Source organism: Coptis chinensis, chromosome 8 (genome assembly GCF_015680905.1).
Source record: "Coptis chinensis isolate HL-2020 chromosome 8, ASM1568090v1, whole genome shotgun sequence".
Lineage (NCBI taxonomy): Eukaryota > Viridiplantae > Streptophyta > Magnoliopsida > Ranunculales > Ranunculaceae > Coptis > Coptis chinensis.
Window position 1 is genome coordinate 75,118,697 of NC_141463.1, and position 24,912 is coordinate 75,143,608.

The following is a 24,912-nucleotide window of genomic DNA, read 5'->3' on the forward strand; positions in this document are numbered from 1 at the left end:
CTTGAGATTTCCATATATTCAGGAATTTTAACTCTTAAAATTGTAAGTTTTGGAATTAACAATTCCAAAAAGGAAAACTTCCAAACACACCCTTGAGTTCATGTTCCATTCCGTGGAAATTTTTAACCTCAACAGTTCTGAAAGAAGAAAGTATGCACTGGGCTGTCAAATCTGCTCCCCGACTGTCACGCCTTCTAGAGAGCACATACTGATTGGAAACATAGAAAATAATAATAATAATAAATGAATGGTGAACTTTAAGGAATTAAGAGAATATATTTTAAAAATATATAAATAAGTGCTGCTGCAGTACCAGATCCAAAAGAGAGAGAGAAGATTTGAACTTGTACTTTGAAAAAATAAGTTAAGAACTGAACATAACTTTTTCTTCTAGTACCTTGTCTCTTTCCCAAACACAAGCTTCTACACAAGGTAACCTCTTTAGTATGTTTGCAGCCAAAATAGGAGAATGAGCACCCACAAAGCAATCCTCAAATATAATTTTCGTCAGCTTAGGAAATAGTTTTGGAAGCACTTCCAGAATGTCAGGAGAATCATTTATGCTCTTTGCACAGAAAAAGGGGGGAACAACAGAAAAAGGAAAAGGTAATTAACAAATAACAAGATATGAGTAGATTCTCCAAGATGTAATATCAAATAAACGTTAGTATGGACACAAAACCCATATACATTTTTAAAAATGCAGGGCAACCCATGTTTCTACTAAGACTTTAGTCAGGGGATCATAGCTTATAGGTAAAAATGTGTAATGAACTACTCTTTTGTAAGATCAAATAAACGTGACATACTAGAATTAGGGACTGGTGATGCTGAGTGTCACTGCATATAGAGATGAATAAGTTTCATATTTGAGTTTAACTAAATGCTGATTCGACAGTGTATAAATTGAGACATACAGGAGCTAACTAACACAATTTTCTCCCCTGGTCTCTTCTAATTTACTTAAGAAGACAACGATGTTCAAACTAAATAGATTCAATAATACTCACCTTTAAACTCAAAATTTCCAACCGCAAGATTTTTACTTCGTAAGTTCAAAGCATGCTGACCAAAAGAACTTGTTTGCCATAAAAATAAGGTAAATAGGAACCTACCTTCTAAGGCCAGGAAATGTGTTTACTATGATAGGAAAACACTCAAAAGTCGTAAAGTACAAATAGACCTACTGGTCAATCCTGCCTTCGCAGCTGGGGCGTTAAACCCTCAAGGAGATATCTTAAACATTGCAAATATTTTCACCATGGCTAACTTAACTTCAAATGGAAACCCATGTTCTGTACAAATTTTCATGGGTTGAAGGCCTTTTCAGCACGGAGGTTCAGATATACCCCAGATAATCTAATAGTTAACAAAGTGTTTGGAAGTAATGATCTACAAAATATTGCATTAAACAATGTCAATACACCAATTATTTTGGGTTGAGCTACAGATACTAATATCATAAGTAAAAAATCATACTTATCCAATGAAAATTGGCGGAGCAAAGACATACCCCAAAAACTGGAGATGACAGTTTTAAAGTGTTAACATTATACGCCTCTTTCAGAATTCTAATCAAACACTGTGCATACACATCTTTCTCCATCCGATAACCTTAAATGAAATGAATATGAGCACTAATAAGAAAAGAGGCGTTCTTCAGAGAAAAGTTCGTATGCATCGATCCTTTGCAAATGATTGATGTGAGATTCGGGCTGCAAATATTTATTTTAGAAGCAGCACTTGTTTCGTCATTTGTAAATATCAGTTCCTTGAGTTGAATGGCAGATACGGTGAGAATATTGAGATGGCTACAATCACATTGACATAGGACCAAAGTTTCCAAAACAGGGCAATGCAGAATAAGCGCGCCATTCAAATCTCCATCTGGAAATTTTACTGATCCCAAATGCAAACTCTTAATCTTCGCAGCCGAACACATAGATTTAGGCATTCTGAGATGAACACCATCCCAACAATTGAAACCACTAGCCATAGTTAACACTGTAATATCTGAAGCAAAAAGGCGGCGAGGCACTTCAACGTGTTGAGCGACAAGTAATTTAAAATATAGCTCCTTAACTTGTCGTTGCAAAGCAGCAGTTAACCATGCATAAACATGATTTGAAGTGAAACGCTCGTCAGAAGAGACACTCAACTTGTGCATACCAGCAGCATTGTGAAGAATTAAAACTCAATTAACAAAATCAATCAAATCATTTCTTTTTAATGTCACTTCACCTGGGGGAGTATCATAGTCTTCATCTGAGTGTACATCAAAGTTGAAGTTCAGATAAGGAGTAGACATCCATAAAGACTCCCATCTCTTCGAAAGAAATGTTGTTTGAACGACCACTCTATGTCTAAAAATGAGAAAATGTGATGGATGATTGAATCTGGTAGAGCACTGATTCTGTCTCCTACATTGCTTTTCTTCATCTTCACTTTTGTTTCACCTAAATTTCATGAAAACTTCATTCGTGTTTTGAGTGGAAAGATAGTGTATGTAAGGAGGTGAATCGTTTTGCTACTGGGAAATGTCAGCTTACAAGTGGATTCTGGTTCTAAAATTTCATTTTCTCACAAGTATACTATGACGGCAGTTAGGAGCCATGACGGGCTGAAACCTGAATAATAGTTAAACGTGAAGATCAATTCAATGTCAAAGTACTAAAGCCCAAAATAAATGTACATGCATTAAATTATTCATTTCAAGAACAATCATGGTGTTTCATTTCAAGAACAATCATGGTGTTTAGTGGTTGCTGATATCTTCTTAATAAAATATGAGCAGAAGTATATCAGTCAGCATAAAAATCATGATGAAAATAGCTAAGAGTGACAAACAAAACAACCCGACCTCAAATAGTCAAATGAACAAGCTCAAACCCTATTGCAATAATAGCAAATAAAACATAAATGTTTCTGACACATTTATATTCATCCATAACTCTTGAAGAAGGAAAACAAGTCATAGGATTAAAGTTGCAAAAGAAGAAGAAATAGGATACCCAGTTACAGTATGCTCTGGCAAAGAAAGGAGCTGGACACTAAGGAGTAAGGAGAGTAGTGAGGATGATAGATTTTTAAAGCTTCCAAAGTTCACAAACAAAGTGGAAAAGAGAAATGCAACTGAGCAGACGATGTACTACACAAGTACAGAAGGCCCATGGCTCAAATCTTTGCATTCCGACAATATCGAGACTACAAATCATCGACATGCCACCCCTGAAAGGCCTAAATCTCATCAACATATATCGAAAAAGCTCGGAGACTGGCAGACTACAACTGCAATACTGCCATTGGACGAAGTCTCAATAATGAAATTGCCAATGCACATGGATGGGGACCTTTTCCAAGTACATATTTTCACTTTGTGAGTTGTGACAATTTGTTTTGTCCGTGCTTTTTTTTAACTGAAAATTTTATTGATAATGATAAAAAAATATATATATAAATAATTATGATAAGACGTGCAGTAAAACTATATTAACACAGAAAAAATAACACAATCACGACACAGTGACGTCACATGTTGCAACATCAATATTGCAGTAGTGAAAATGAGAGTTAAAAATCTCTTTTCTCTCTTTCAAAACACTTCTTCTCTTTCTATTATCATTTTTCCATTCTTATTTTATCATTTTCATCTTTTTTTCATAGCAAACCATCTATTCCATTGATTTTTCATGGTACAACATTGATGTTGCAGTGGTTTTCATGGTGCAACATTGATGTTGATGTGATATTTCTCAGTACAACATTCACGTTGCAGTGGTTTTTATAGTACAATATTGATGTTGCAGTGATATTTTTTGGTGTAACATTCACGTTGTAGTGGTTTTCATGGTGCAACTTCGATGTTGCAGTGGTACTTCTCAGTACAACATCGATGTTGCAGTGGTGGTTTTTCATAGTGCAACATTAATGTTGCAGTGTCATGTCACTGTGTCAAATTCTCTGTGTCAGTGTAGAATTATTGGCAACAAGCTGCGCTGCCAAGTCCTTTCTGAATGGCAAATCATATTCTTCTAAATATAAATTCGTTAGAACCAACTGTCATTACGTTACTATCTATAACTTTCTACAATCTCGTAAGGAACTCAACAGACTATTGTGCCAAGAAACTGAAAGTATCGAAACTGAACGGAATGAAACAATATTAGTTAGCCCTACAAACATCCTCGTGTTTCTCAATCTTCCGTGTCGCTGCTCTATTAGTTGTTTCTCTCACTTCAAAGACTCCACCCATCCCTACCAACGGAGACACTCCAGTTACATCAACACATACATGTTTTCCCTCAGTCCAACTATAAATCAAGACATATGCAAGCCAAAGTGTCGATCTGCCCTCATTCGGATCAGTGAAAAGTTAACACAAGACTATTTCTTCACTTGTACCCCAGCCTTCCAAAATGCATCAACATAAAATGTCTCTAACATGATCATGTTGGTATTTTAAACCTGGAAAATGTCTACAATGTGTTGCATGGTCCCCAAAAACATCTAGTCTGCTATTTTTGCATAAAGGGCAAAGACCACCATCAGAGTATAGAGGAATCATAAGACGGTATCAGAGAATAACACGACACTCCACCTGTGACATACATTGTCCAAGTTCATCCACCAGAATAGCAAGTAGAATTTTTTTTTTGTATGTTCCGACTGCAAGCACCCAATGACTGTTTTTTGACGAGTAGATAAATCAATCTCCCTCTCAATACCAACAACAATTTTACCGTAGAAAGCTTCTGCCAAAATTTTTGGGGTGAGGGGACGGTAACATTCATAGCCGGAGAATTAAAGTCAAAATCAGGTAGACGAATACCCAATGCACTGCTAGAATAATCAAGAATCTCACCAATAGGCACTGGGCTACAACTCCTAAAGATGTGGTTCTGAAGCTCTAAAATCTGAAAACGAGAGGCAAAAAAAGCAAATGCCGAGACATAAGTAACATAATAGATACCTAACCCACTAAGACATAGTGGAAGTGTTGCTAAATGCCACTGTAGATCACCAAAGCCAGGGATATCATTAACTAAAATACCCTGAAGAACACTGAACACTGCAGTGATGGTAATCAAAAGTCTTAGCTGACTCTCTAAAAAAATATGGTAGATAAGTACGAATCGTAAATACCAACTTAGAGAGCCCAACATAAGCTCATAACAACGCAAACTCACATTGTGGATCCTCCAATATGACTAAACCTCATCAAAGTCATAGTATTTTCAACACACTTGTGAGCAAGGCTCATGACAAATGATGAATCAGTGTTGATTGCCCTTCCAAGCAACCTGACCCCTTGTTGAGGACGGGATAAATCTGAAGGAAAGAGACCAGGAGTTGAGGACGAGATAAATCTAAAAGAAAGAGACTAGGAGTGGAGCGACGTGGATCCAATAATGGCCAAAATATCTCAATTTTAGCCATATTAAAAACCAACCCATAAGAAGGTCTTTATTCCTGAATCATACACAAAGTTGTCGCCACATGTTCTGTATACCCAATCAAAGTCTTATTGTCTAAGTGCCAAGCCTGTAGCAACAACTAACAACTGGACTGGATATGCAGAATCAGATGATGCAACACCAGTACAAAAAGAAGAGGACCCCAAAGGATCACCTTGTTGAACTCCAGTAGCAGCCATATGTAATCATCCATATCCCTCAAGTATAATTTCGCAAGTTGACAATACAAATACTTAACCCAAGGGGAAATAGCTGGGTGACAAGAGAATTAAAATTAGATGTGAAAATAGTAGTTCTAACATGCTAAAATCATTCTAATCAAGTTATATTTGTACTCTCTAAATCATGTGATATAAGAAAGAGTAATCGTGTTCTCCACTCTTGCTTGCACTTATTTATAACGAATCTAGACTAAACAACTATTAACTAATTGAGAGAGTAATAAGAGATAAAAACAATAAACTAAGATGCAAAAACAGTAGATTTAAAGGTGAGAAAGATAATTAGAGAAGGGTAATCCACCACACAATTCAATTGATCATTAGGTTGATTATCGAATTGCATATTGATCCCTAGTGAACACCAAGTCCTCTTGGATCAAGGTTCCACTAGCATGAGAGTTTAGCTCCACCACAAATCTCTTTGATGGTGACTCTAAACTCTAGTTCATCATTATGAGGTTTATCTCTAAACACTCACAATAATGAACTTGAAACTCTAATGCAAAAACAATAACAAACTAAATACTAACCATCTTCACGTTGCTTCATAAACCCCCCTCTAATTGAGGTTTTAGCATTGTTTCATTGGATGTTCTAAACTAAAACAATAAGCTAAGATAAAGACATCAAATAAAGAGACAATAATTTAATTGAAGAACTAAATCTTTTATTGATGGGGAATTAATGGAGGCTACAATTATAAACCTAATTTTAACCCTAAACTAATTAGAGACTAAAGGGAGGAAAGAAGGAGATAATAGGTTTAGCCTTAACTCTCTTTATATAAAAGAGGGTTAGGATTACATTTTCGTGCATGGGCAAAAAAGACTTTGGGCTTCTAAAGTGAGTCCAAAGTCCATTAGGTTAAGTCTAAAGAGGTCACAACTATTGGAAATTACTTCAGTGCTATTTTCGTCTACTTTTAGAGCTCTGATTGGTGCAAGATTGGGTCCATTATAAATCTTATTCCGAGCCGGTCGTTTTGATATAAAGTAGGCCCAATTCTGAGGCTCAAGTCCAAAGATACACCCATTTGAAGTTTTGTTGACTTTTCTATTCACTTTCTACCCAAATTGACTTTGACTGGGCTTGAAAATAACTTTTCTTCATGATTCTTGGGCTTTAAACGTAGAACTTTCTCAGCAATCATCTTGACTCATTTTCCATGCAAAATGACGTTTTTAAGCACATAAACAACTTCAAGACCTGGAATACACAAAAACATGTAAACATTACTAACTCTTATTTATTATAAATATAATTGGGCTAAATAGAATACTATTAAGGGGTTTAAACTACATTTTTGGGTGCTTATCACTAGGCATCGGGTACGAACCCCTCTCAATATGATAGTCCGATCAACTATGTTAAAAACATTCTAAAAATCTACAATCAGTATAGAAAAGGAGGTGTTGTCACTGTTAGCATATACCATGCGATTAACATCGTGCAAAATCACCTATGCTCCAATAGGGACACCGACCCCATACTAAAAATCCTGTAAGTATCTTACTACATATTTGGAAAACTCATTTCATTGCAATCTTTAAGACAAGACGGCGACAAACCATGCCCGCAACTATAGGGACGAATGATATTATTCGGTTAAAGAAATGGGGTAAGCAGAGCACTCCCTATGAATTCTGCTAATAGTTGTGGACATCGTCCCTATAACCAAAGATTCACCACAGAGGTCAAGACATCTAATAAGTCAGACGATATAGTTGCTACAACACCACTTATAGCATTTAACATGTGCTGAGCACGGAGACCATCACAACCACAAGAAGTGCCTTTCGGAAATGACCTAATACATGACAGTAAGGTCTCTCTCTCTCTATCTATAAAGGGGATCATCAAAAGAAACATTAGATTTCATATGTGGTTGTCGCATCGGGGTGTTTCTCCTATAATGCATGTAAAGTCTCCGCAGTATTGAAAGCCTGATGATGACAACACTTTAACTGTTGCAGCAAAATGTATATTAACAATTTTCTGTAAGCATTGTCGCATATTCTGAGTAGGGGGCGGATTTTCTGGTTGGCTAGATTGAAGGAGGCTCTATTACAAACTCTAAGAGACGAAACATCCCGCCATGCTCATTCCATGTCGTCAAAGCATGGAAAATATGTTTTGGTTGAAGGTGTTTCTTGCATAGTGCAATGCAACAGAAAGAGACTAACCGAATGCATAACTGAACCAGGATCAACAGTAATATCCCAAAGAGCCGATTTTAGTGGACCAGAAAATGCCACTTTTTTTTTTTTATTGGGTATTCCTCATGGGTCAAAATATGGTGATTGTTCTAGACTTCTAGTGAAACTAGAGTCTAGTAAAAGTTCCAAAATAGAACACTAAATTGGCCTCCATGCCCAATCAAAAGAGGGATCTTCATTGTACTTGTGGCGTATCACTCCATTGATTTTGATGTGCTCCTTTGTTGTTAGCTTCGTTGCACTGAATTCTGCTTTCCTTAGAGAAAAAAGATTGTTGCACTAGACAACTAGAGTAGAGATTACGTTGCAATCTCCATCCTATACGGACTTTCTACTTCAACCATTCAGACCATCAGAGTTCCATCAAACTTTTTCCTATTAAAAGTTAATATTCCCACTCAACGTGTCACAATCCAATTCCTCAAACAGTCACCACACGCACAACACTTGTTTCTGCCACACAACACATGCTCAAAAAGTCTTTAAAACCCCACGTGTCATTCAACAACCCTCCAAAATTTCATCATCACGAGCCAGTAAAAAAAGAGACCACCTCTCCCTCGTCGTCTTCTTCTTCTCTCACATAAAAAGAAAAGAAAAAAGGAACCTCCCATTTTTATTTATTTATACTCTCCTTCTTCTTTAAGTTATCTTCTTCACACCAAACCTTAATAAAAATCATTCCTGTCTTCAATTAATCCATTATCTCAACTTCTTTACATCTCAGGTACTCCCCTTTTCTTATTTCCAGCAACTTTTTTCGTATTTTTGTATAAATTGTAAGGGCAATTGTGTAAAAGAATGAAAATTTATTACTTTAAATGGTTTTTTAATAGGTTGGGTTCCAAGGTTTGAGTTCAGTATTAAAAAAAACAGGTATATTTATTGGTGAGTTTTGAGGATATAGAAAATATTTGAGTGTTGTGTGGTCTCATGAGAATTGTTAGGGGGATGCAGAGATTGATATTTGAGGAAGAGCAAAAAATTGTGAAATCTTTTAGCTTTGGTATTGGTTTCACTATACCTAAAGCTAGAGCACGTGATAAGCATTTGGGTATTTGAAGGACAATTTTGAGGGGTTGAGTTGGAAATTTAAGATGACTAGAATTTTAGTTCAGAGAGGTTCTGCTTCGAATAATCAGAGTCGTTCTGCGGGTTCTTCGTCGTCGGGTACTAGTACTTTGGTTCCTCAGGTTCAGGTTGTGAATGTTACAAGAGATGAGCAGGAAGAGGAAGTGTTGGAAATAGGAAGTTTGGATGATGATTCACCTGATTCTTGTTTAAGTTTTGAGGAAAAAACGATGAAAAGAGATGAACTTTTTGGTGAGAGTAATCAGTTTGTTGTGAGTGAAACTGTGTTTGATGATGAGAAGGAGAAAGTTGGTAGTGATGATGTTTTGGATTCTGGGATTGTGATGAAAGAGTTGGGTGGTCTTCGAATTAGAGAGAAAGTAGATGAGAATGAGGGCCCAAGTATTGGTACATCTCAGATTATTACTGGTACTTCACAGCCACCTCCCCCTCCAGTCCCACCCCCAAAACCTTCTGGTGGAAACTTAAGTTCAAGAAGAACTGTCTCTGGTGGTTCGAATGCTGTGAGAATTGGTCCTTCTAGAAGAGCTACTGCTTGGCCACTTGTTTCAGCTCGGAATGCGCAATCGGATTCAAGGCCTTCTTCTCCTAGGTCTTACGGTGAAGGTGAAGGTTACAACAGTGCTGATGAGCAGAGTCCTTGCTTTGGGTCCACATGTGATGATGCCGTAAGCTTTTATCTCATTCTTTTATACAACTCGTAAATTTATTGTATGCATGATTGTTAGATTCATTATGTTTGATGTAGACGGTAGAGTTGTTGCAACTTCTACGACATGTATCTAGTGTCTTTCTGTGTATAGGTTTATATGTATTGCTATTAGTTTTTTAATCATCTGCTAGAGTTGTTATTAGTCAAATGATTACTGAGATTATCTTGCACCAAACCCTTGCAATCCACTATTTCAGGCAGTCTGTCTCTACTCACTCTCTAGTGTAACTTGCTGAAGAAAACAAATTTTAGTTTATGGAACAGAGCCGTTTGAGTATCTTTTGTTCTGTTGTGACACTTCTTTAATGTACATGCAAAATTATCATGATTGTTTTTTTTTTTAAGATTTCAGTTTCTGAGTGGAATATTTTGTTGAAAGTAATGTACTGCATGTGTGAAAAGAAATGAAAAAGTCTGTAAAGAACAATTCTAATTTGGACGACCTAATAATAGTCTAGTCTAAACAACTAAACAGACTTCATAAATCGCCTCCAAAAGTCTGTAAAATCTCTCTCCCCCAACAACCACTCTTTTTATTGTTCTTGTGGTTTTGAATCTTGATAAATTATGATATATGACCCTAAACCCAATGCTACATAAATACAAATAAAATTTAAAATTTTATTTAATATCCGCGTCCTACTTTTTTAAGATATGCATGTGTTGCCGCGTTTGTGTCCGCGTCCATGCTTCATAGGTGAAAACTGAAGAGATGTGCTATTGGTGAGTGTTTTCCTAAGATTTAAGTCACATAACATTAACTATTCTTTTCAATATGTGTTATATTGTACATATTGGATCAAACATTAAATCTAGGACACTGGTTGTTTTTAGGTCTAGATTAGTAAATGCATAAAAACTTTGCTTTTCACCTCAAAAAATGGTCTTGCTGGATCAGGATCGACATTGTATAACTATGTTAAGAGGGATGGGCAAATTGTATAACCGTATAAGCAAGTTTCTTGGATTACTGTGCTTGTGTGCTAGAGTTGGAGAGTCAGTTAATCATGTACTTCGGTCTTCAGGTTTGTCATTTCTTTTGGCAGAACTGGTCCTGTTTCCATGAGATATCTGGATTACTTTGGGTTAGTCGAGGCTGGTGGATCTCCTTACTCAGGCATACATCCCTAGTCTATAATAGAGGCCAACTTATTTGGAATTTATGGCTCCGCCTGTGACCATGTGGTTGGAACATACTTTTGTGGGTAGAGTAATGGATCACAATAGGTCGTTGTAGCCCTTAAGGGTTTTCTTTATTACTGCAGCAAAGTGTTTGTTGATTTGAGAATTGTTTATTATGAACACTTTCTGGCGAGATGGGGGAATGTTATGGATAGAGATTCTTAATTGGTGTGCTTGTAGAGTGTAGCTTTTGAGAATGTTATTATTTCTTTTCTTTTCTAGTCATTAGTTTTCTCGACCTCTTCTTTGTTTCTAATGAAAATTTTCAGTTTACCGATTAAACAAAAATGCAAGAGACTGTTATTTTTTCTTTTCTCTTCTATTCATAAGTTTTCTAGACCTCTTCTTCGTTTCTAGTGAAAATTGTCAGTTTACTGATTAAACAAAAATTGCAAGAGATGAGATGTATTTAGTTCTTTGTTATATATAACTAGCAATTTTCATAGTCAGTTGCCCTTCTCTAAAGGTTCTGAGCCTTCAATACTCTACAATGTTTCAGGAGAGGGAACGGCAGTTTGAGCTGGAGATCAGAAGAGTAAAAGGTTTTGAACTCAAACGTATGCTAGAGGATGGGAACTGCCTGTTTCGCGCTGTTGCAGATCAAGTGTATGGGGACGCTGAAGCGTATGATTTGACACGGCAGATGTGCATCGATTATATGGTACTTCTGACTCCCCCCGCTCTCCTCTTGAGGATTTACATTCTTCCATACTGCAAAGTGAAATTGGATTATTTGCCACGTTCTAGATTTTTGCTATCCAGAAGAATCTGCAGCTTTGTGGGTTTGAACTTTTTCTATTTGGGATATGTAACTTCCAATTTTTAGTCACTTCATTAGCTGTGTGGGAGTGCTAGGCGTTATGCTAAGCATTCTCTAGCCATACATGTTAGATAACTTAAATGGGAATTTAATGTTATCTTTTATTAGCAAATTATTATGCATATCTATGGTATTCATGCAAGCATGCTTTCTAAATCAATTGTTGCTAGTCTAAAATTCAAAGAGTGGTAACAGAGAATAATGGGTTAATGTCGTGATGGTCCCTCTTTGAAATTTTGTTTAGACTAGTGATTCGTTTATACTTGTTTTCCCCTCATTTGTTTGTTTTTTTTTGTTGATTTTAAGGGGGTTATGAGTAATGTATTTCTGTTTTCCCTTGTTCAGGAGAGAGAGAGGGACCACTTCTCCCAGTTTATAACAGAAGGTTTTACATCATACTGCAAAAGGAAAAGGCGAGATAAGGTAGGTTGTTTCTATTCTATATATGCTGCGGCTCTTCTTCCTGCAATTTGGACTTCCACATCTGGTTGAGAATAACCCTGTTTTAACACTTATTTTTGCAAGATGTCCCTTCAACTTAATTGAAGCATTGAAACATTGGATAAGTTTCTTTATTGAAGCATTGAATCTGTTTCCTACATAAAGACCAAACTAAAATATCCAAACGCGTCTTTGATTTTCTTGATCACGTATAACATATATATACTTTGTTTCTGCTGCCTGACTGAAGAGCTGTTACATATTTTACCAGAAGCATTAACTTTGTTTCTTTTGGAGATATGACTGTTCATTTCTGACGCATGAGAAAACAGAAAACATTTCAGAAATAACACTTACCCGGAGGAAAGTATAATTATTTTGTTGTTTCATTCATATATCTATATATATTTTTTTTCAATCTATTGTTCTAACAAGATTGTCAATGTCAATTTTGTTTCTTTTCTTTTCTTTTATTTTATTTTTCCTTTTCTTAAATCAAAATATATTTATTGATATGAAAACTAAATCAAACAAACGATTTAGAGGTCAAGTGTGCTACAAATTGCGCCACTAGCCCCTTCTGAATAGCAAAACCAATCCTCCTAAATATATATTTGTGAGAACCAACTGTCATAACATTGTTGTCTAAAATTAAAAATCATTGTGTCGTTTTTGTTGTTTTCTTCACTTCCTGTGTGTCACAAGAGTTCAAATTTATTTGAAAAATATTAGTGTCAGTTGGATTTACTGGGTAACCTAGTGATGTTGCAGTCTCTATTATGGACTTATAGTGTGGATTTACAGTTCAATTCCTGTTCATTTGACTTGAGGACTTTAGGAAAGGCATTCTGTGCATGATGCTTATGTTGTTGTGGCTCGGTTTTTATTACCACTTCTTTATTATTAAACATGTGAACCTTCCTGTTTGTCCTGTCTAATCTTTGTGGATGCATTAATTGGTTGGCGACAGGTTTATGGAAACAATGTTGAGATCCAGGCTTTATGTGAAATGTACAATCGTCCTATCCATATCTATTCCTATAGCACAGGTATGTCTCTTTGGAAGTCGTGGATGACTTTATGTTAATTTTAGTGGCATTAAACTGTACGACTATGCTCTCTCTCAATCTGTCTTGTTATTGACATTAATTTGGTCTTTGTGTTTCCCTATCTTTTAATGCAGAACCTATCAACATTTTTCATGGAAGCTATAACACAGACACACCACCTATTCGATTGAGTTATCATCATGGTAACCATTACAACTCACTCGTTGATCCACGGAGATTGACAATTGGTGCTGGCCTTGGATTTAGCAGCCTTCAGGGAGTGAGTCTGCTTGCGCTAAACGTCACCTTACTCGTTTCTCTACTTTTGTTTAATTTTGTTGATTTGAATTTTGTTGTGTAGGCCAACATTGACAAGGATCAAGTGAAGGCTGCTATTAGAGCTCAACAGGACCAACAGATTGATAATGTAATATAGCTTTGGGGTTTGGGCCGTTTGGCATTTATTATTATGTCCCTTGACTGACTGATTTTTACTGTTTTGTACATTAACAGGCACTTTTATCTGAGGGACGCTTTTACTCTGATCTTGAACTGACAGAGAAGGAAATTGAGCGCATGGTGATGGAAGCATCAAGGGCCGAATACATTGCTAAAGAAAAATTCAAGCAGCAGCCTAGCTTTAGAGAATCTTCCACTTCTAGTGCAGAACCATCATCTTCTGGAGCTAGTGAGTTCCCTTCTATTTTCATTGCAGCACATAAAATGCACTACCTTCCATTTTGCAGAGTTTATCGATAATACTTATTTTTTCCATTATTGAATATCCTAACTAACCGTTGGGCCGCCCTTATCCTGAAACTGAGAAATTTTAGCATTGGAAAAGCGTTGATCTTGTCAATGTTACTGTAGTCCATTTGTTTGTAGAATTTTCTTGAGTATTAAGCTTTTCTGTGGTGGCAAATTTGTGAACACAGTGACAGGGTCTTCACGGAGCTTGCCAAAGGCAGAAGGTGAAAGGGAGAGGATTCTGCCTGATACAGTGCTGAGCAGTAATATGCAGATGTTACTATCAATGGGGTTTACCTATTTGCAAGTGATCGAGGCATATAGCATTTTTGGGGATGATCTTGATTCAATGGTTTGCTATCTACTGGAGACTGGTAGTAGTAGACGCAAAGGCAAGGCAACTGAATAAGTTGTCACCGTATTGTGTCTGATAGGATAAAGTAGATGTTTAAATTGTGAGTCCAGCTATGAGGTTAAAGTTAATAAAAGTGGATCCATCAATGTAAATCAGATACAATGCTGAGATAAATATTTCTCAGATGTTGTTGCATATGCAGTAAATTATATTATTGATTCTAGTTTCTAGACCATTTATGCTTAATAATTGTAGTTTAACGTTGGATGGTAAGGTCCGTAATTTGCCTCCATTGTAGCTATCGAGCTGTTTTGTTTTTAAATAATATGGGTGACAGCATGGAAATCCCTCAAAATGGTATAACCACTAGAAAAACTATCAATGTTCGAATTTGAAAAAACGGATGTGCTGAATGGAGATATGTCTACCAATAATGTTTGACGAAAACATTTTTCAGTCTCTCAATACAGGAAATGTCTCTAAAGAGATTGAGTTCAGTCCTCATTCCCACCTCGAGTTTCTCCACTTCTCACTACTCATTTAAAATTGGCCATGTTTTGAGCAAGTCGAGGTCATTTACAGATTCAGACCTGCTCGACTACGCAAAGCTGACTCAGGATTCGAACCCTCTGCATTTTGATTCAGAATTTTCTCGAAGATATGGTTACAATGATGGAATTGTTCATGGGATGCTCATAGCCGCTCTCTTCCCTCAGATTATAGCCTCTCATTTTGTAAGTTTTTATTGGACTTTCTTTAATGTTTTTCTTGTTCGCCATTATTTTTATTAACCTCGTTCAACTGTTTCTGCAGCCTGGAGCTGTATATGTTTCACAAAGCTTGCAGTTTAAGTTACCAGTTTATATTGGAGAAGAAGTTGTTGCGGAAGTTAAAGCTCTTAATATAAGACCAAACAAGGACCGATACTTGTACGTTTCACTCTCTATAGATAGTTATTCTGTTAGTAGTTTTGTTTATTTAATTGATTTTTTTAAATGTTTTTCCTATAGGAGTAAGCTTTCCACGAAATGCTATAAAAATGGGGAGCTCCTTTGTATTGATGGTGAGGCAGTTGCTTTGTTACCCACTCTAACTATGGATGTGGAAGGAGAGGAATCTTTGTAATCCGAGTTTAGCAATGGCTAAAACATGTAATGTATCTATACTCTGTCAATCAGCTTACTATTTGGTCATTAGTATTATAGCTCTTTTTATAGAATACCTATGTTTTTTGTACTTTGTCTTACCGAGTTTTGAGTATGGTTTCTCTTACCGATTGTGTTTTGATTCATTTTATTCTAATTTCTTCTTAAAAAGTATGAATGAGTTGTTTCTGTTAGAAACGTGGAGTAATGGAGGATAATTTATGATGAGCTAACTTTGAAACAATAAACATAGAGCGTTGAGTACTTGTCATTCTGTATATTTATCCAATACAAATGTTCTGTCTTTTTGTCTGTTATCCCGGGGTACACTTCTTGCATCTAAATACACTAGTAAGCATTGTTAGTCATTGAGAAAACGAGCAACAAGTGCAAGCCAGGGTGATCCCACTGATTTATATTACAATTTTAGGAAAAAGGTCTTAACATCATGGATATCACCATCAAAGACAGACTCTGTCTCAAGAAAAATTAGTATCAATTGTCTGCATTACCATGTGATCACCCTCAAAATATTTTTGCAGTACTTTCTTTGATGATATGAACTTATGAAGATCTTCATGATGTTGTAGACTTGTATCCTGTAGGTGTATAGATCGAATTAGTAGATTCATTAAAGAGTTGTGAGTTTCTTCTTTGGAAAAAGAACCTCAAGAAAATATGAGAAGTGAAACTTCCTTGTTTTGTTGAGTCTCTTTCGGTGAATAAGTTGTTGTGAGGAGTCAAATATATATTTTGTTTCGATAATCGTGAGAAGTCAAATAAACCATTCACATTTTTGTAAAAAGCAGTCTAGCTTATTGGAGAGGAATAGTTTTTTTTTAAAGCAAAAGAGAAGCTTAGGTTATTTGTTTCAAATGACACGCACGGCTTTCTGTTTTTGGTATTAGAGTGTTGAGTTGAGTAAAGTACGAGTTGGCTTTATATGTGTTAGCTTTGAAATGTGTAAGTGTGTAACATAGAACATTTGTCAAGTTCATCATCTACTGTGTAACATAGAACATTTGCTAAGTTCATCATCTACTCTTGTGAAGTTGTGAGGCGTAAAATAAGATGATCAGAGCAACAACATTCATTCTCCTCCTTTGCTCATACCTGCACATTTCTGCATCGTCCAACACTTCTAGTAATGTCACGGTTTCAAGTATCTTTCTACCAATCTTATAGTTGGTTTGACTGATTTTGAGCTTGTTAATTTTTAGTTATTACCATGCATCTAATGTGAAATGCTATTCATGTAAATTAAGTTTGGCCACCACATACAAGTCTCTTTAGAATCCGGCCACCCCATTTTGTGTGAAATCTTTATGATCTGGGCCAAGACATTTTGAGCCACCTACTATTCATCCATACTAGTGCATACTATGTTCTAATGGACGAAAGTCAGGAGGGTGTGAGGGAGATCCTCACTTCAGAAGGGGAAAATTACGAAAAGAAACAAAGACCAAAACCTACTAAGATATGCTCTGTACTAATGATGCTCCCTGTGTCGATGACCATGCATCTGTGGCGTTTGGCATAAAAATCAGCACCGCAAGAACAACTAGTGCAGCAGAAGTTCCCCAAATGAACAGTGTATGATATCTAGTAAAGCAGTACTATGGTCACGAAGACGTACAACAACACTGATGTTAAGTCAATTAATAAGCTGGCTAGGGAAAATAAACACTTTGGATGCAGATGGCCTTGCAAATTAGTTGATTTTTACGCTTTAGAGTTTAGAGTGTAGACCAACACAAAGTTCTTTGACTTCTGATTACTGCAATTTAAATTTTTTCGGTTCCACAATGCTTCTTCAGGTTATGGTTACCAACCTCCTATGGACACCAAAAGTATTCTAGTGTCTGTCAAAAAAGGGCGTGGTGGCGGTGGTCGTGGAGGTCACGGTGGTAGTTATAGATCTGGTAAAGGCAGCCGTGGTGGTAGTCCTAGTCCAAACTATAATGGCACTTGTCCAATTAATACAGCATCAACAGCTACAACAGCTGCTATAATGGTTGTCGCCTTCTTAGTTTTAGGCGTTTTGGCTTTTGGGCTTAGTCAATAGATTTAAACCAGTTACATCAAATGTTTTTAGTTTGACCGTGTGTAGATATTCAATATGACCTTCTGATTTATTCCAAGTCCTTTGTCTACTAAAACAGGGAGTTGAGATCTGTGAGCAAGTTATATCTAACATTGTTTTTTTGCTTTTGCATTCATTCCTAAGAACTTTCAATAGTATTAATGTAGCAATTATTTGAATGATCTGATTATTTTGGTGTAACAAAATGATTTTCATTACACTTACTAATTACAGAAATGTTCCTATTTATACTACTATCTATAAAGCAAGTAGTTACAATTAGTTAGAGTTGTTATGCTGTTACAAATCAGTTACATTTGATTACATTTGGTTACAGAATGTTGTTAGATGATTGCTGAGCTGTCCTTCATTGACTGGTCTTCAGATGACTGTTCTTCAGACCCCTTATTACCCCCCTTCAAGCTGAAAGGAGATGCAATCACCTGAAGCTTGGCAAGTAGCATTTTAAATCTCTGCGTAGACAAACCTTTTGTAAAGATGTCAGCCAGTTGATCCTTACTGCATAAATACTGAATATCAACAACCTTGTTAATAACCAGTTCCCTGATATAGTGATAGTCTATCTCCACATGCTTTGTTCGAGCATGGAAAACTAGATTATTCGCTAAAGCAATAGCACTAATATTATCACAGGAAATCAAAGGTGGTTGAGGTAATAAAATATGTAAGTCTTTAAGAATGGCACAAATCCAATACAGCTCTGCAGCTGTGTGTGCTAAGGACCTGTATTCAGCTTCAGTGCTTGATCGGGCAACAGTATGTTGTTTCTTTGCAGACCATGAGATGAGATTGTGACCTATGAAGACACAAATTCCAGTAATAGACCTCCTGTCCACTGGACAAGCAGCCCAATCAGCATCTGTATAGGCATGAATTTTAAAATTGCTTTTGATAAACCAAATTCCATGACTAATAGTTCCCTTTAAATATCTGATGATCCTTTTTACTGCTGCAAGATGTGGTGCTCTTGGACAATGCATGAATTGACAGACCATGTTCACAGCAAAAGAAATGTCAGGACGTGTCCAAGTTAAATATTACAAAGCCCCTACCAATGATCTATATATAGTTGGTTCAGACAAGACTTCACCTGAGTGTGAATCTAACCTGCAGCTTGAAGACACTGGTGTAGGTGCTGGCTTAGCATCCACCATGTTTGCTTTCTGCAACAAGTCATATGCATACTTTGTCTGACATAAGAAAAGGCTTTTTTCATTTCGCTGAACTTCCAAACCCAAAAAATAATGCAGTAAGCCTAAATCTTTCATAGCAAAAATTGAACTGAGTTGAGTGATCACTTGAAGATACACTGATTTAGAACTTCCTGTAATAAGAATGTCATCGACATAGACTAAGATGTAGGTCCTTTGTCTTTGAATCTCTCTTGATAAATAAGGAATGGTTTAACCCGAGGAACTAATAGATCCAATAGACAATAAAGCTTGAAGAAGTTCTTCATACCATGCATGAGGTGCCTGTTTAAGGCCATATATAGATTTCAGCAACTTGCACACATAGTGTGGCTTTGTAGGATCAACAAATCCTTGTGGTTGCTTCATGAAAACTTGTTCCTTCAGATGACCATGTAAAAATGCATTGGATACATCCAACTGCCTAATTTTCCAGTTGTAGTGCACAACAATGGACAGTATCAATCTTATTGTAGTTGGCTTGGCTACAAGACTGAATGTCTGCTAGTAATCAACTCCATACTGCTGATGAAAGCCCTTGGCTACCAGTCTTGCATTATGTTTATCAATTGTGCTATCTGCCTTTTGTTTAAGTCGAAAGACCCATTTATTATCCACTAGATTCTGAGAAGAAGAGAGTGGAACTAAAATCCATGTATTTGTTTTTATTAAAGCATTGAACTCACTCACCATTGCATCTTTCCAATTTGTATCTTTTATGGCTTGAGAAAAGCAAGTAGGAGTTGGAGGAAGTGAGGATAAGGTAGTTTGAAGAGCATATGGTAAAGGATGTTTAATAGCATGAAAAACCTTAGGTTTGAAAATGCCTTGTTTAGATCTAGTGTACATGATGTGATTGTTTGATGAGCTAGAGGCAGGAATGATACTAGACAGATTTGAGGTCTGAGTAGAAATGGAAGGTAAACCAGAGTTCAAAGTAGGAAGTGATTCAGTAGAAATGGATAGAGTAGAAATTGATGATTCGGGAAAAGTAGAAAGATGAGAAGGACCAGAAGAACTGAGAGTGACTTGTCTAGGAATAGTAAAAGGAAAATTTGAATTGAAAGAAGAATCATGTAGTTTGAAAGGAAACTCTTTTTCATTGAATATAACATGCCTAGAAATGTACACTCTTCTAGAATTAATATGAAGACATCTATATCCTTTATGATTCAAAGAATAACCAATAAAAACACAGAGTTTGGATCTTAACTCTAACTTGTTAGAGGTATAGGGTTTTAACCAAGGAAAACAACTACACCCATAGGTTTTGAGCATTGAGTAGTCTGGTTTTCTGTGAAAAAGTTTCTGCCAAGGTGAAATGAAACTCAAAGAAGATGAAGGCAATCTGTTTATAAGATAAAGTGATGTTGAGAAAAGATCAACCCAATATTTCGAAGGAATGGAAGATTGAGATATTAAGGTTCTAGACATGTCCAAAATATGTCTGTGTTTCCTTTCCACCACTCCATTCTGCTCTGGAGTGTGTGGACAAGTAAAATGATGAGAAATACCAGAAACAAACAGAAAATTTTCAAGTATATCACTAACAAATTCACCTCCATTATCAATTCTAACTGTTTTGATTTTGTGTGATAAAAAATTCTCAATGAATGATTTGAATGATTGAAACACAAGACAGAATTGAGATTTTGCATGTAAGAGAAAAATCCAACAATATTTAGAGTAATCATCAACAATGGTAGCAAAAAATTTATTTCCACTTACTGAAATTACAGGAGAGGGACCTTACAAATCCATGTGTAACAACTGCAAAGGAGCAGTGGACTTACAAGATGACAAAGAAAAAGAAAGTTTTGTAGTTTTGCCTATAGCACAATCAGTACAAAAAGAGTTCTTTGAACCAATGAGAACATTAATAGAGTTGTCTTGAATGAGTTGATGTAGTATAGAAGAGGCAGGATGTCCAAGTCTACTATGCCATGTAGAATTTGAAGCTTTATTAGATATGAATGCAGTATGAGCAGAGAAACATGGAGATGATGATGATGAGAAATGTAGAGGGTACAATCCATTTTCAGTTGGGCCTTGGAAAAGCATCCTCCCCGATGCCATGTCCTTGACAAAAAAGGCATTGGGAGTAAAAATTAGGACACAATTATTATCAGAGACAAATTGATGAATACTAAGAAGATTGTGTTTGATATGAGGAACATGTAAGATATTTCTAAGATGAAATGGATGATGTGAATTAGATATTTTAAAAGTAGTAGAACCAGTATGAAGAATAGGCAAACCTTGTCCATTGCCTACGAGCACTTTATCAGATCCTTTGTGGTCAGTGTGAGCAGCAAGATTGTTATGATTGGATGCACCAGTGTCAGCATACCAGCAAGAGTCATTAGCTTGAGAAGATGAAGCTTGATTTGATGTGTGATTAGACTCATTGAATTGAGGTGAATCATAGTACTGAGTATCATTGGTTTGAACAGAAAATTCTGTATCATTGAAGCTTGCTAGCATAGCAAGTTTTGCAGGTGGAATCCTGCCAACATAGCTGTGATTCATCCTATTGTGACAATCCAAAGCAATATGACCAAACTTGTTATAGATTTGGCATTGTGGCCTTGAGGATCCTGTATTATTGTATCCTGAATTCTTGTAATAACTACCACCATTGGGACTAAAACCTCCACCATTGGTACTAAAACCTCCATTGCCAGAGTTACTGTTTCCAGGACTGTTATATCCAGAAGATTGTCCTTGATTAAAGTTTCCTCTACCTCTATAAGAACCATTTCCTCTTCCATTTTGATTACTTCTTCCACTATTTCTACCATAACCTCGATTTGACCCATAGAAGCCTCTATTGGAGATATTGAAAGCTGCAAAAGCTTGATGTATCTGTTCTGTGTTCAGAAGTCCTTTATTTCGTTGTTCAGTAGTAAGCTCTTCATTCAAAAGTAACCCGTGCAATTCTTCAGAATGAACCGGATCATTTACAGATCTTGTACGAATTGATGTAGTAAATGAGTGATACTCTGTAGGTAATCCTCTTAAGGTGTGATAAATCAGATTAGCATCATCAACAGGAGAACCAGAAGCAGCTAGGCTATCAGTTATCATCTTGATCTTTTGAAGATAATCAGCCATTGAAGAATCACCCTTCTTAATCTCTTGTAGCTGTGTTTTTAATTGAATAATATGTGCCACAGATATTGTTCCTAACCTCTTTTCTAGAATTTGCCATAACTCTCTTGAAGTAGATACTCCAACAACATAAGGAAGTAGTTCTTCAGATAAAGTAGTATTAATCCAAATTAAGAGCATTTGATCACGTTTAACCCATACAACATATTGAGGATTTGTAACAGTTGAATAAATTCCAGCATTATTCATAAGAAATTTAGGGGGACAAACATTAGTACCTTCAATTAAACCCATCAAATCATGTGTTTTGAGTATAGGCATGAAGACTTGCTTCCACATGAGATAATTATCTTGCTTTAGCTTTAATGGAACCATATTTGAGATGTTCTGAAACGAATAAGAGTTGCTTGATGGTGGAACCGCCATTGGAGCATTGAAGCTTGTAAAGTTGTAGTTCTGATTTGGATTTGAGGTTTGAAAACCATTAATAGAATTGAAACCTTGATAATAACCTTGATTTGGCATAAAGAAGGTTTGAGGAACTTGATTTTGTTGTGAGTTTTGTGAAAAACTTGTTGAATTTGAAGTCATGTTGTTGAAGCTTTGAAATTGTTCTTGAACTTGTTCTTGAAGATTTGTTGGAATAGAAGCAGCAGCAATATTGATTTGAGATGCCGGAATATTAACAGCGACATTGACTTGATGATGATCATTGATCTGATTTTCATTGAGTTGAGGAGTGATTTGATTTTCAACTCCATTAACAATCGAATTAGGGTTTGAAGAAGGTAAATTTGTATGATTTGATCTTGTCATTGAAAGGTTTTATGAATTGATTTGAAGAAAATTGATGAATCTCAAAACTGTTTTTGGATCAATTAGCACCATGAGGTGTATTTGGCTCCGATACCATAACAAAATGATTTTCATTACACTTACTAATTACAGAAATGTTCCTATTTATACTACTATCTACAAAGCAAGTAGTTACAATTAATTAGAGTTGTTATGTTGTTACAAATCAGTTACATTTGATTACATTTGGTTACAGAATGTTGTTAGATGATTGCTGAGCTGTCCTTCATTGAGTGGTCTTCGGATGACTGTTCTTCAGACCCCTTATTATGGTGACATATTTTTGTAATGTGTATCAACCATATCTGTTGTAACATCGTTTCGGCATTTCGGCCATGCCACAAATCCACCTCAAAAAGATAAACCCGTCAGGAACCGAAGTGTTAAACCCTTAGGTTTCACACTAGCCATCGTCATTCGTGTTAATCCTAACAAATCCTTGGTGATTTTGTGTTCTAGTCTTGCGGAGATCGACTGTCTCTATTGAGGAGGAAGGCTGGAACTTGACAATATCAGCAAATATATTCAGTATTCACCGTAAGTAGAAAAATTGTATCTATGGCAGGTGACAATCATTGTTGGTCGAATCTCCCTAGGGATATTTTAGAGTTGATTGCATCATGCCTATTGATTACTTATGCATTCGATTACGCGAATTTTGGTGTTGTTTGTAAGTCATGGAAATCAGCCATTTTGGAGGAGAAAAAAATCCTCACATTGCGCGGCCTCCCTTGGCTGCTGTTGTTGGACCACATCGGAAACCCATACTTGTTTTTTCATGCCCTCACGTAAAACATTTCGTTACAGAAAAGGACCAGATCCTCACACTCAAGAATGCATAGGATCAGGGATGGTTCATGATTGGTCATGTTGGACGAAACCAGCCCAAACATTTTTTGTACTCAATCTACTAGGATATGGTTCATGATGTCCACCTATTACCACACTACCATGAAAGTAGAAAATCTTTTGCATGTTCCGACTGCAAATATTCAATGACTGTTTTTTGGCGAGTAGATAACTCAAACTCTTTCTTGAGACCAGCAACAATCTTAATGTAGAAAGCTCCTGCCAAAATTTTTTGTGGTTTTGAGGGAACGGTAGCATTCACAGCTAGATAATCAAGGTCAAAATCGGAAAGACAGAGACACAATGTACTAGTAGTATCATCAATGATCTCACCCATAAGCATTGGACCACAACTCCTAAGAATGTGGTTTTGAAGCTCAAAAGTCTGAAAATGGGAAGCCACAAAAGCAAATGCAGAGACATCAAAGGCATAATAGATACCTAACCCACTAAGACACAATGGAAGCGTTGCTAAACGCCACTGCAAATCACTGAAACCAAGACATCATAAACTATGATACCTTGAAGAACACGGTGAAGATGCTAGTCAAAAGTCATAGTTGCCTTCCTAAAAAAGGATGGTGGACAAGTTCGAACTGCAAAAACCAGCTTAGAGAGCCCAACACAAGTTCGTAAGAGCGTTAACTCACATTGTGAATCCTCCACTGCATCTAAACGGTCCATCAAAGTCAAAGCCTTTTCAACACGTTTGTGAGCAAGGCCCATGACAAAAGATGGATCAATGCTGACCGTACATCCAAGCTACCCAACCCCCTATAGAGGACGTGATAAATCTAAATGAAAGAGATCGGGAGTGGAGCGATGTGGATCCAGTGATAGCCAAAATATCTCAGTTTTAGCCACATTAAGAACCAGCTCGTAAGAAGGTCCTTCTTCCTGAATCATACGCAGAGTTGTCGCCACTTGTTCTGTCCCTAATCAGAGTCTCATCGTCTAAGTACCAAGCCTAGAGCAGTAACTGACAACTAGACTGGATATGTAGAATCAGAGGGTGTAACACCAGTGCAAAGAGAATGGGACCCAAAAGATCACCTTGCTGAACCCCAGTAGTAGACCATATGTAATCATCCCCCAAGTATAACTCTCGTAGGTTGACAATACAAATACTCAACCCAAGAGATAATAACTGGACATTGGATGCAAACCTCTCTTAACATGGTAGTCTGATCAACTATGTTAAAGACATTATGAAATTCTACTAGTAGCATTTAAAAGGGTTAAGGTAGCCCAGCCTGTATTAATGAACTCATTCATAAACACAACCTAATGCACCCTCCTCTACTATAGATTGTAAGCATTCTTTCAGTGGAGGGGTGTAAAACAATACA

At 36.5% G+C, this 24,912-nt stretch overlaps 2 protein-coding genes and 1 long non-coding RNA gene across 6 annotated transcripts; 2 read left to right on the forward strand and 1 right to left on the reverse strand.

Annotated features, from left to right (window-relative positions):
* Window positions 1-91: 91 nt before the first annotated feature.
* Window positions 92-3,357, reverse strand: LOC147483038 (uncharacterized). The gene is made up of 3 exons (XR_015206587.1): window positions 3,020-3,357; window positions 398-2,627; window positions 92-208 (listed from the first exon to the last, which is right to left on the reverse strand). It is a non-coding gene; the product is annotated as an uncharacterized LOC147483038 (long non-coding RNA).
* Window positions 3,358-8,433: 5,076 nt separating this feature from the next.
* On the forward strand, window positions 8,434-14,544 carry OTLD1 (OTU-like cysteine protease family protein). Its single transcript, XM_086575756.1, has 9 exons — window positions 8,434-8,638; window positions 8,748-9,671; window positions 11,397-11,558; window positions 12,063-12,140; window positions 13,129-13,207; window positions 13,342-13,487; window positions 13,569-13,634; window positions 13,721-13,895; window positions 14,143-14,544. The coding sequence occupies exons 2-9, from the start codon at window positions 9,009-9,011 to the stop codon at window positions 14,361-14,363; spliced, it is 1,590 nt and encodes a 529-aa protein (XP_086431882.1). The 5' UTR covers window positions 8,434-8,638; window positions 8,748-9,008; the 3' UTR covers window positions 14,364-14,544.
* Window positions 14,545-14,683: 139 nt separating this feature from the next.
* On the forward strand, window positions 14,684-18,961 carry LOC147483040 (3-hydroxyacyl-[acyl-carrier-protein] dehydratase FERN, mitochondrial-like). 4 transcript variants are annotated; one of them, XM_086575760.1, is made up of 4 exons: window positions 14,684-15,043; window positions 15,123-15,238; window positions 15,320-15,460; window positions 18,515-18,961. In XM_086575760.1, the coding sequence occupies exons 1-3, from the start codon at window positions 14,783-14,785 to the stop codon at window positions 15,432-15,434; spliced, it is 492 nt and encodes a 163-aa protein (XP_086431886.1). In that variant the 5' UTR covers window positions 14,684-14,782; the 3' UTR covers window positions 15,435-15,460; window positions 18,515-18,961. The 4 variants fall into 4 exon arrangements, with proteins under 4 accessions (XP_086431886.1, XP_086431883.1, XP_086431885.1 ...); XM_086575757.1 differs by lacking the exon at window positions 18,515-18,961 and adding an exon at window positions 17,875-18,246; XM_086575759.1 differs by lacking the exon at window positions 18,515-18,961 and adding an exon at window positions 17,923-18,246.
* The last annotated feature ends 5,951 nt before the right edge of the window (window positions 18,962-24,912 follow it).